The sequence below is a fragment of the Corvus moneduloides genome, chromosome 18, assembly GCF_009650955.1.
Source record: "Corvus moneduloides isolate bCorMon1 chromosome 18, bCorMon1.pri, whole genome shotgun sequence".
NCBI classification, from domain to species: domain Eukaryota; kingdom Metazoa; phylum Chordata; class Aves; order Passeriformes; family Corvidae; genus Corvus; species Corvus moneduloides.
Genome location: NC_045493.1, coordinates 1,742,698 through 1,753,732, shown reverse-complemented (window position 1 = coordinate 1,753,732; position 11,035 = coordinate 1,742,698). Strand labels below are relative to the sequence as shown.

Below are 11,035 nucleotides of genomic sequence, written 5' to 3'. Positions count from 1 at the left end.
TTCTTGAGAACATCCCTGGGAGCCGGGGGGACGCGGCCCCCGGGCCCGGGACGGGGTAGGATGGGATGGAGGGGCGGGATGGAGCTGCCCGGTGGATGCCGCTGTGCCTCAGTTTCCCCGCCGGGGGTGAGTTCCGGGGAAGGGGGGTGGGGGAAGGAGGCAGATCAATGGAAGCGGGCAGCCGCACCCGGGCGGGGTGGGGGGATGTCACCGAGTGTCGCTCTGTGTCACCCCCGTGGCCGTGTCGCGCCCCCCACCACCACCTCCGTGTCCCCCTCCCGTGTTTTTGTCCCTCCCCGTCTCCGTGCCGTGCCCATGTCGTCCCCCCCTCCGTGTCCGTGTCCCCCCCGTCCCCGCCCGCCGCCGCCGCCGCCGCCGCCCCCGTCCCGGCCCTTTCTGGGCCGCCTCCAACTTCCCGGCCGGGGCGCGGCGGCGGCGGCGGCGGCTCCGCGGGGCTGCGGCGGCCGAGCCTCGTTGGGTGCCCCCCGGGCCCCCCGGCCGCCCCCCGGGCCGCTGCCGGCGGCCGATGGCGGCGGGGGCCGCGGCGGGGCCCCCCCGGCGCTGGGAGCCGCGGCCCGGCCCGGAGCGGGGAGCGGGCCCGGCCCGGCCGTAGCGGAGCGCAGAGCGGCGGCGGTGAGTAGGGCCGGGGGGGTCGGCGGGTGGCCCTGGGCCCTGTGTCCCCCCCTCCGTGTCCCCGCAGGTGCGGATCCCCTCCCGCCGCCCCCGGTGCATCGCCCCGGAATAGGGACCCCTCCGCCGAAAGGAACCCCCCCCACCCCGAGGAAGAGACACCCCCAGAGATGGACACCCACCCCACGGGGGAAAGGGGGAGCCCCGATACAGAGACCCCTCGGCACGGACACCCCCCCCTCCGAGGGTAGGGGACCCTCCCCAACAGAGACAACCCCCCCGAGGGAAAGGGACCCTCCAAACAGGGACCCCCCCACCCCCTGAGGGAAGGACACCCCCCGATAAGGACACCCCTTCTCCGAGGGAAATGGACACCCCCCAACAAGGTCCCCCCACTCTCGAGGGATGGGACCACCCCCAACAGGGTCCCCCCCAGCTCCGAGGGTAGAGGACACCCCCCAATAGGGACAGCCTCCCCCAGGTGAGGGGACCCTCCCTAAGAGGGACACCCCCTCCGAGGGTAGGGGACCCCCCTCAGCAGCACGGACACCCCAGGGGAAGGATCCCCCTCCCAGGGTGTGGGGCTGGGCTGGCGGTGGCAGTGGAGGTCACTGGGCCCCCCCGGGAGGGGGTGACCCCTCTGCTGAGGCGTCATCGGCTCTTGTACCCCCACCCCATGTTGGGGACAGCTGGGGGGTCCTCCCCGAGGTGCAGCCCCCTCCCCAGGGCTGAGTGTTGGGGTCCAATTCCCCCATCCCCCCATCCGGTGCAGCCCCTCGCGGTTGGACCCCCCCAGGGTTAGGGGGGGCTCCCTGCCCCTGGCACTGCCATCCCTCGGGGTGTCACCCGCTCCCGGGGTGGGGACACCGGGGTGAGGACACCCACCATGACTGGGCAGCTTTTAGGGCGGGGTTGGGGAGGGATGTCCTCGCTCTGCCACAGCCCCACAGTGGGGTGGGTGGGGGGCACAAGGGACTCATTAACCTGGGGGGGGGGGGGTGGCAGAGGGGACACAGGATGAGGGACACAGGGTGAGGGACACGGAGGGTGGGACACACATGGTGGAGGGACACGAAGTGAGGGGACATGGGCTGTGGGGGGACACATGGGGTGGAGTGGGGGGTGCTGCAGGTCCTGGCAGGGATCAGGCAGGTCCCGGAGGGGTGGTGGTGGCAGTGGTGACGCTCCTGCCCACAGGTAACGTGGGGGGAGAAACTGAGGCACAGAGGGGTCACCAAAGTTGGTGGGTGGTTTGAGGGGGTTTGGGGGGCTTCCTGCCCGTAACAGCCCCTGTTGTCCCCCCGCAGGCAGGTCGCCATGGCTGACCCCAGCCACATCCAGTCGGCCGCCTCCAAGAGCATCCGCCCCTTCCGCTCCAGCGAGGAGTACCTGGAGGCCATGAAGGAGGACCTGGCCGAGTGGTTCAACACCCTCTACGACCTGGACATCCAGGTGGACACCTTCCTGGAGAGCCTGGAGACGGGATGTCACCTCTGCCGCCATGCCAACAACGTCAACCGCACCGCCCTGGACTTCCAGGAGCGGCACCCCGAGGCGGCCGCCCGCATGCGCGTGCCCCAGAACGAGGTGGTCTTCCAGGCCAAGAACGTGGTGCCCGGCTCCTTCATCGCCCGGGATAACGTCTCCAACTTCATCCAGTGGTGCCGGCAGGACCTGGGCATCCAGGACGTGCTCATGTTCGAGACCAACGACTTGGTGCTGAAGAAGAACGAGAAGAACTTTGTCCTCTGCTTGCTGGAGGTGGCCAGGAGGGGCTCCAAGTTTGGGATGCTGGCCCCCATGCTGATCCAAATGGAGGAGGAGATCGAGGAGGAGATGAGGGACCAAATGGCCGACGGCGCGCTGGGCACGCGCCGGGAGAGCCGGGACCCCCAGGCGGGCGCCTTCCCCAGCCGGGCCCGGCCCATCACCCTCTGCGACCTCAAGAACCTGGACGAGCTGGTGAGACACGCGCTCCCCTGGGAGCCCTGCGCCTGGGTGAGGGCCTCGCCGGCCACCCAGCGCGCTGGGGCACCGCGAGGGCCTCGCTGGCCACCCAACGGGGCGCGCTGTGGTCTGTGGGAGGTCCTGTCCATCCACCCAACGGGGTGCTCTATGATCCACGGGCAGTCCTCTCTGTCCACCCAACGGGGCACTCTGTGGTCTGTGGGAGGTCCTCCCTGTCACTATGGCCCCCAGGAGGTCCTGTCTGTCTCTGTGGTCCATGGGAGGTCCTCTCTGTCCACCCAACAGGGTGCCCTCTGTCTCCTGGGAGGTCCTGCCTGTCCACCCAGTGGTCACTCGGTGGTCACTAGGAGGTCCCACCTGCCTGTGGCCCGTGGGAGAACCTCACCCAATGGAGGCCATGGGGGGGTCCCACCCATCTCTGTGGCCCCCAGGAGTCCTCTCTGTTGCTGTGGCCCCTGGGAGGTCCTGTCTGTGTGTCCCATGAGGTGCTCCACCATCCATGGGAGCTCCCACCTGTCCCCCCAGCACGGTGGTCCAGGGGAGCTCCCACCTGTCCCTGTGACCCCCAGGAAGTCCTTTCTGCCCACCCAGCAGGGCACTCCGTGGTCCAGGGGAGGTCCCGCCTGTCTCTCTGACCTCTGGGAGCTCCTTCTGCCCACCCCTGTGGTCCATAGGATGTGCTCCACCCACCCATCCCAGCTCTCCATGGCTACGGGAGCTCCTCTCCACCCACCCAGCCACCCACACAGCTCCCGTGGAGCCTCCTGACTCCAGGAGGGGTTCTTTTGGTGGCTGTGACCAGAATCACAAGGGGGACGCAGGTGCCACCTGTGCCCTGCCACCTCCTCCCCGTGAGAGGGTGACTCACAGTGGTCCCCAGCCCAGGACTTGCCCCTCCTCCTCCTCCCCCTGCTCCTCCTCCCCCCACCTCGGGGCTGCTGTCCCCAGGGACGGACATGGGGACACGGGGACACCTCGGCTGCTCACAGGCACAATTTGGGGGTGTCAGATGGGGGGTGCGGGGACCCCCCCGGGCCGGGAGCTCAGAACGGATTAAAGCCGGGTGCGGGATCCGTCCCGCGGGCGAGGCAGCGGCTTAATCCGGCCCGGGGGGGGACACGGGGGGGGACAGGGGGGCTCTGCCCTCCCCTGACTCCCTAAGCCTTTTTTTAATTGAAACCCTAATTCCTCATTAAGTCCCTCATTAAAGAGCCTCCTGACCCCGCCCTCCGCGCAGTCCCGCTGCAGGGGGGGCCCCCCCGTCGCCGGTGCCCCCCCAAGCCCCCCTGGCCGGGCGCTGCCAGCCCCGGCTGCATTTTTCCGGGCTGCGTAATTCCTCGCCATCGGCTTTTATGGGCAGCGCCGGAGCCGGGGAGGAGCCTGGCGGGGGTAGGATCCGGCCCCCCTGGTACCCAGGTGCCCCCCCGGGGTGAGAGCAGGGTCACGACCCCCCCCCCCCACTGCACGCACTCCCCCTCCTCACTCCGTGCCTCAGTTTCCCCAGCTGGATCTGTCCCCGTCACCCGGATGGGAACCAGAGCGGCCACATCCTTCCTTCCTCTCACCCCTGTGATGGGCACGACTGCAGGAAAACCCCAAAAAATCGCAGAATTATTAAAGAACCCCCAAATTTCGGGGCGAGGCGGCGCGGTGTCCCCCCCGCCCCTCGCCCCAGCCCCGGGCCGGGGCAGGATGCGGCCGCGTCCCCGCGTCCCCCCGTGGCTCCCGGTTTAATCCCTGACGTCAGCCCGGGAGATAGAGCCGGCAGCTGGCAGCCAGCGGGACCGTGGCACTGCCCGGCCACCCCACAGCCCCGGGGGTCCCCTGCCCGGCCCCCCAAATCCTCCCACTCCACTTTCACCCTTCGGGTTTAAAGGGAGAGGAAAAAACCCCGGGATTTACCCCATTTCTGTTGGTGGATGTGGGTCCTGCCCCATGTCAGGGGCTTGGGGGCAAATCCCCCGTGGTTTAGGATTAGTGGGGTGGGGGGTGTTTTGTGCCCACACGCGGGGGTCTCGGAGCGGGTGGGCCCCAAATGAAGAGAGTTGTGCCCGTTCTCAGCCTGCCGAGGGTGCTGTGGGTGCTCCCCAACCCTGGGAGCTGCTCCCACTGAGCCCACCCGGCTGCTCCCCACGGAGGGGAGGTGCCAGCGTGGGGGGCACACGGAGCCCCTCCCTGTGTGCCAGTCCGAGGGGCTGCCCCTATCATGGGGATCCCCACCGACCCTATAGTGGAGGTTTCTGTGCCTACCAGCCCTACAGTGGAGGGTCCATGCCCCACCAGCCCTATAACAGGGAGTTTGTGCTCACCGACCCCATAGTGGGGGGTCTGTGCCCCACTGACCCTATAGTGGGGCATCTGTGCTCACCAGCCCCATAACTGGGGGGTCTGCGCCCCACTGGCCCTACAGCAGGGGGTCTGTACGTACCGATCCTATAACAGAGGGTCTGTGCCTCAGCGGCCCTGTAGTGGGGGGACTGTGCCCCACTGGCCTTATAATGGGGTCTGTGCCCCACCAATTCCATAATGGGGGTGTTTGTGCCCCACCAGCTCTATAATGGGGTTTCTGGACCTCACCGACCCTACAGGGGGGGTTCTGGACCCCGCCGACCCTACAGCAGGGCGTCCACACCCCAGTGACGCCTCCCCTCTGTGCCGGCAGGTGCGGGAGATCCTGGGCTGCTGCTCCTGCCCCTCGCAGTTCCCCATGGTCAAGGTCTCGGAGGGGAAGTACAAAGTGGGCGACTCCAACACGCTCATCTTCGTCCGAGTAAGAGCCACCACCGCCTCCCTCACCCCATTGTCCCCTCCCTCACCCCACTGTCACCCCAGTACACCGGGACCCCCCGCCCTCCTCCTTCCCCCGCTCCCAGGCAGGGTGGGGCCCATCCCGAGGCACCCTGCAGCGGGTGGGGTCCAGAGCTGGATTTCCTGTCTGCTCCGGGGTTCTGGGGGGCTCTTGGTGGCTTTTTGGGGCCAGGCAGGGTGACAGCGCTGCCCGCAGGTGCTGAGGAGCCACGTCATGGTGCGCGTGGGCGGCGGCTGGGACACACTGGAACATTACCTGGACAAGCACGACCCGTGTCGCTGTGCTGCCCTCTGTGAGTGTCCCCGGGACCCCACACCTGGTGTCCCCTGCCTCGCTGCTGGCTCCTGGCTCGCTGTGGGGCTCCATTCCCTGGTTCTCCATGGGTTCTGTTCCCTGGCTCTCTGTGGGGCTCCATTCCCTGGTTCTCCATGGGTTCTGTTCCCTGATTCTCCATGGGTTCCATTCTCTGGCTCTCCATGGGTGCCATTCCTGGACTCTCCCTGTGGCTCCATTCTCTCTGGGGCTCCTTTCCCTGCTTCTCTATGGGGCTTTGATCCCTGATTTTCTGCGGGGTTCCATTCCCTGGCTCTCCTTGGGACTCTGCTTTTCCATGGGGCTCCATTCCCTGCTTCTCCACAGGGCTTTGTTCTGTGGGGCTCCATTCCCTGATTTCCTGTAGGGTTCTGTTCCCTGGTTCCCCATGGATTCATTCCCTGGTTCCCCATGGGTTCATTCCCTGGTTCCCCATGGGTTTTGTTCCCTGATTCTCTGTGGAGCATCTTCTCCAGTTCTCTGTGGGGCTCCATTCCCTGCCTCTCTGTGGGGTTCCATTCCCTGATTTTCCATGGCTTCCATTCCCTGATTTTCTGTGGGGCCTCATTCCCTGGTTCTCCATGGGGCATCCTCTCCAGTTCTCTGCGGGGTTCCATTCCCTGATTTTCCGTGACTTCCATTCCCTGATTTTCCACGGGGCTCCCTTCCCTGGGGCTGGGCTCCTCAAGGCACTGATCCGGCTGGAAAGGGGAAAAAGGGGAGTGACAGAAGTGGGGTTTTCCCCCATATTAATTCCCGAGGTGTTCACCCACCTCCTGGGATTTCCCACCTGGAAAATGCGGGTGCTGTGAGGGGCGGGGGATGCTGAGCGCTGCCCCCGCTGACCTCCCCCCTCTCCGTTCCAGCTCACCGCCTGCCCCAGCCCCGCACCCCGGGCATGTCCCCCCAAAAAGCAGCTGCCAGCACCTCCTCGTCCCGCGCCCCCAGCCCCAGCACCCCCCGGCGCCCCCGGCCCGCCGGGCCCCCCCCGGCCGGGGCGGAGCGGGAGCGGGGCCCCCAGCCCCGGGGGGACCCCCCGAAGCCCCCCAGGCAGGAGGGTTTGCCCCCCCGAGGGGGTGCCGCCCCCCGCTCCGGCTCCGGCAGCCCCTCCAGGAGCCCCGCGGAGCCGCGGGGAACGGGAACGCTCAGGTACGGCCCCCGCGGGGGGCTGGGGGGACCCCAAAACCGCGCCGAGACCCCACAGCAAGGGCGCAGCCCCACGGAGGGGACGGGGAGGGGATGGGGGGGGTTAATGGGGGAAACATTGGGGGGTAATGGGGGTGCAGTGAGGGGAATGAGGGACATTGGGGAAAGTGGGAGGTACTGGGGGGGGAATAGGGGGTGGAATGAGGGTAACTGGGGGCAGAATTGGGGGTGCAGTGGGGGACACTGGGGAAATCCTGGGGGGACAGCGGGGGGGGGGCAGTGGAATCAGTGGGGTGGCAATGGGGGGGTGAATGGGGGAAGCATTGGGGAGCAGTGGGTGAAGGGGGGCAGTGAGAGATACTGGGGGTGGAATGGGGGCAACTGGGGGCTGAATTGGGGGTGTAGTGGGGGACACTGGGGAAACCATTGGGGTGGCAGTGGGAGGGTGCAATGAGGAGCAAGTGGGGGCATCACTGGGGGGCAGTGGGGGGCAATGGGAGGTCCTGGAGGGTGGAATGGGGGGTGCACTGGGGGTGCAGTGCAGGTAACGGGGCTCAGTGGGGCGGTGCAATGGGGAAATCGTTGGGGGAAAATGGGGGGACAATGAGGGGTGCTTGAGGGGTGCAACGAGGGGGCAGTGGGGGCGAATTTGGGGTGAAATGGGGGTGCAATTTGGTAGGGCAGTGGGGGCAGTGGAGAAGGACAGTGGGGGGGAAATGGGAGAATCATTGGGGAGGCAGTGGGAGGGGAATGGGGGTGCAGTTAGGGAAGGCAGTGGAGGAGGACAGTGGGGGTTCGGTGTGGGGCCATGGGTGGGTGATGGGTGCTGAAAGAGGGGTGCAATGGGAGGGCAATAGGGGTTCACTGGGGGAAATGGGGGAATAAGGGGGAATGGGGGGGCAATAGGGGAAATGGGGGTACAGTGGGGTGTGCAATGCAGGGGGATGGGGTTGGCAGTGGGGGGAATGTGGGGTGCCATGGGGGAGTTCAGAGGAGGGAGGCAGTGGGTGTGCAGTGGGGGGGAGATGGAGTGCAGTACAGGGAATAATGGGGTGCAGTGGGGAGGGTTGGAGGGGAGAAGGGGGGAGAATGAGGGTGCAGTGGGAGAGTTCAGTGGGGATTTAATAGAGGAGGAAAATGGGGGGCAGTGGGGAAGGAAATGGGGTTCTGGGCGTTGCAGTGAGGAGGAAAGGGTGTGGAGGGGGAGAATGGGGAGTTCAGTGGGGGGGGCTTAATGGGGGAGCAAGGGGAAGGGAAATGGGGTTCAATAGGGGGGATGTGGGGTTTAGTGGGGGTTCAGTGGGGGTGCAATGGGAATGGAAATGGGGTTTAAGGAAGGGAATGTGGGGTGCAACGGGGGTGCTATGAGGAGCAATGGGGCACAAACGGGTGCAATGGGGAGGGAAATGGGGTGCAATGGAAGGAACGCGGGGTGCCATGGGGGAGAGCGGGGAGGGTTCAGTGGGGAGGGGTGCAGTGGGTGGGGGCACTGGGGGGGTTCCATTAGGGCTGCACTGGGGGTATCAAGGGGGGGTTCATGGAGGCTGGGCGATCGGGGGGTGCACTGGGGGGGTCACCAGGGTGCTCATGACCCCCCTCTCCCCCCCCCCGGCCCCCACCCCAGGCCTCGCGCCCCCGCGCGCTCCCGGCGCTGCTCGGGCGACAGCGACTCCTCGGCCGCCTCCGCGCAGAGCGGCCCCCGCCGCCCCCCGGCCCGCCGGGACCCCCCGGACCCCCCCGGCCCGCCGGGCTCCCCCCGCGCCCCCCGCGCCGCCGCGTCCCCCCGCGGGTCCCCCCGCGCCTCCCGCAGCCCCGGGCGCGGCCCCGCGCCGCTGCTGCTCATCCGCCGCCGGCCCGACGGGCAGCACTCGTGGGCACGGGCAGAGCCCCCCGCGGCCGGGGCCTGCCCCGTGGGGAGCCCCGGGGGGCGGCGCGACCCCCGGCCCGGCCCCGGGGACCCCGAGGAGCTGGCGCGGAGGCTGCGGGCCCCGCGCTGGCTGGAGCCCGGGCAGGAGCAGCGGCTGTTCCAGCGGCTGGAGGAGGAATTCCTGGCCAACACGCGGCTGCTGGAGCAGCTGGGGGACACGGAGAGCCCCCCCCCCGCGCCCCCTGCCACCGCTGACTCGGCCTATTGCTCCTCGTCATCCTCGTCTTCCTCACTGAACGTGTTCGCCAAGCACGGGCTGCCCGCCGAGGACGGGCGGCGGGGCGGCAGCAGCAGCGACGGCAACAACGGCAACAGCAACGGCAACAACGGCGGCTGCCCCCCGCTGCCGTCCAACCCCACCCTGGCAGCTGCGAGGCGCCGCTCCAGCTCCTCCGACGAGAGCTGCTGCTTCCCGGCCTCCTGGGACAACCGGGAGACCCCGGGGAACCCCGGCTCCGACACCGACTGGGCGACCGGGGAGGACGAGCTGATGGAGATGGAGGAGAGCGCCGGGCCGGGGGTCCCCGCGCCCCCGCCGCGGCCTTGGGCCAAGCCCCGGCTGGACACGCAGCCCCACAAGACGCCGTCCCGGATTCCCACCCCCCGGGGGTACGGGGCAGGCGCCCACCGAGCCTCGAACGGCAGCCCCAAGGCCTGGGGGGCTCTGCAGAGCATCCCCTCCGCGCTCCTGGAGCCCCCCTGGGCCCCGCGGGAGCGCGAGGGGCTGGAGGAGAACGCGTGGCCGTGAGGAGTCGATGGCCGTGACAGCTCCTGGCAGCCCCGGGGACATCCCCGAGCTGCTGCGGGAGGGGGGAGGTGGCACCTGTGTGGAGACACCCGGCCAGGCGATGGACACAGAGCTGGGGTGGCCAGGACCCCTGCACTTGGTGACTGTTGGCATGGGGGTGGGCCCTGCAAGGAGCCCCCAGCCCCAGCCAGGCCCGAAGGGTGCCGGGGGTGTCCCCATGCCATGGGGAGCAGCTCCACAGGGGGGTCATGGTGTGGTCAGGGCAGAGCTGGCACCTGGGAACGGGGCTGGAGAGGACCCAGCTCTTCTTCTCATCTTGGTCTCTTCCTCCTCATTTTTCTCTGCTCGTTTTCCTCATCTTGACCTCCTCCTCCTCTCCTCTTCTTGCTATTCTTGTCAGCCTCCTCCTCTCCTCATCTCAGATCTCTCTCTCCTCTTCTTTTGGGCTGCCTCCTGCATCTCTTGTCTTCTCCTCCTCTAGGCCTTCACATCCTCATCATCTTCTTGACCTTCCCCTCTTCTCAGCCTCTTGTCATCACCTCCTCGGCCACTTCCTCTCCTCCTGTCATCTCCTCTCCACTGCTGAGATGGCTTGGGGACATGCAGTTTGTCACCACAATCCATATTTCAGGGCAGGAGGGATCACTCTTCCCTCTCCAGCCCCCAGCCGGCCACAGCACTGCCCACAGCTCGTGTTGATGTCCCCGGGGTGGAACAGGGCTGTGTCCCCAGCCCAGGCCACCGTGGCCCCCATCCCTGTGGCCCTGCATGTCCTCCCCAGCCAGTAAAGACCAACGGAGCTGAGCCCACCATGTGTGGTCATCTGTCCAGCGGGATCCAGACCCCCCCCAGGCCCAAGGGAGGAGGGCTCTGGGGGTCTCAGGAGGGGTGGGAGCAGTGAAGAGCTGGGGTGAGGCTGAGTCCCAATGTCCTGTGCCCCGTTAGAGCCATTGGGGCCCCTCCAGGGCCAGGGACCTCCACCTCAGGGGCTGCTGGCCCAGGGGGACATGGCCATGCTCCAAGGGCTGGGCAGGTTGTGGGTCACCAGGGAGGTCCAGACCTGCTGGTGGTGACCACCCTGCTGTGACTTTGGGGGTTCCAAAGCACCGTGTCCCCTGTGGTCCCTGGACACCTGCTCTGCCTCTCTCCCCTGTAAGTGGGGGTGGTGTCCAGGCCCAGAGTGGTGCTGGTGGCCTGTGTGGTGTCCCAGAGCAGGACCAGTGATTTATGGGATGTCCCAGAGCAGCTCCAGTGCTCCATGGGATGTTTGGAGCAGCTCCAGTGCTCAGTCACGGTGCCAGTACCCAGCAGGACGTGTGGCAGGGGTGCCAGTGCTTGGTGGGATGTCCCAGAGCAGGACTCCGTGGTGCTGCCCCTCCTTGCCAGGGACTGTCACCAACCCCACAGGGACCAGCAGCACCTCCTGCAGACCCCACGCTTATCCCCAACCCCAGGAGGGGCTCAGGGCACCCAGGCTGGGCACCATGTAGGGGTG

The 11,035-nt window shown here is 67.6% G+C and overlaps 1 protein-coding gene across 4 annotated transcripts; it reads left to right on the top strand.

Moving 5' to 3' along the window:
• The first annotated feature begins 49 nt into the window (after nucleotides 1-49).
• Nucleotides 50-10,349, top strand: GAS2L1 (growth arrest specific 2 like 1). 4 transcript variants are annotated; one of them, XM_032127851.1, is made up of 6 exons: nucleotides 50-126; nucleotides 1,938-2,628; nucleotides 5,261-5,368; nucleotides 5,603-5,699; nucleotides 6,586-6,868; nucleotides 8,490-10,349. In XM_032127851.1, the coding sequence occupies exons 2-6, from the start codon at nucleotides 1,948-1,950 to the stop codon at nucleotides 9,538-9,540; spliced, it is 2,220 nt and encodes a 739-aa protein (XP_031983742.1). In that variant the 5' UTR covers nucleotides 50-126; nucleotides 1,938-1,947; the 3' UTR covers nucleotides 9,541-10,349. The 4 variants fall into 4 exon arrangements, with proteins under 4 accessions (XP_031983742.1, XP_031983741.1, XP_031983739.1 ...); XM_032127850.1 differs by lacking the exon at nucleotides 50-126 and adding an exon at nucleotides 557-633; XM_032127848.1 differs by lacking the exon at nucleotides 50-126 and adding an exon at nucleotides 673-877.
• Nucleotides 10,350-11,035: the final 686 nt, after the last annotated feature.

Bases quoted from the DNA above. Each gene is read 5' to 3' on its own strand.
- GAS2L1 (XM_032127848.1), top strand. From the start codon at position 801: ATGGACACCCACCCCACGGGGGAAAGGGGGAGCCCCGATACAGAGACC. The intron at 2,629-5,260 runs GTGAGGGCCTCG...CTGTGCCGGCAG, and splicing joins CCTGGGAGCCCTGCGCCTGG to GTGCGGGAGATCCTGGGCTG. The intron at 5,369-5,602 runs GTAAGAGCCACC...CGCTGCCCGCAG, and splicing joins ACACGCTCATCTTCGTCCGA to GTGCTGAGGAGCCACGTCAT.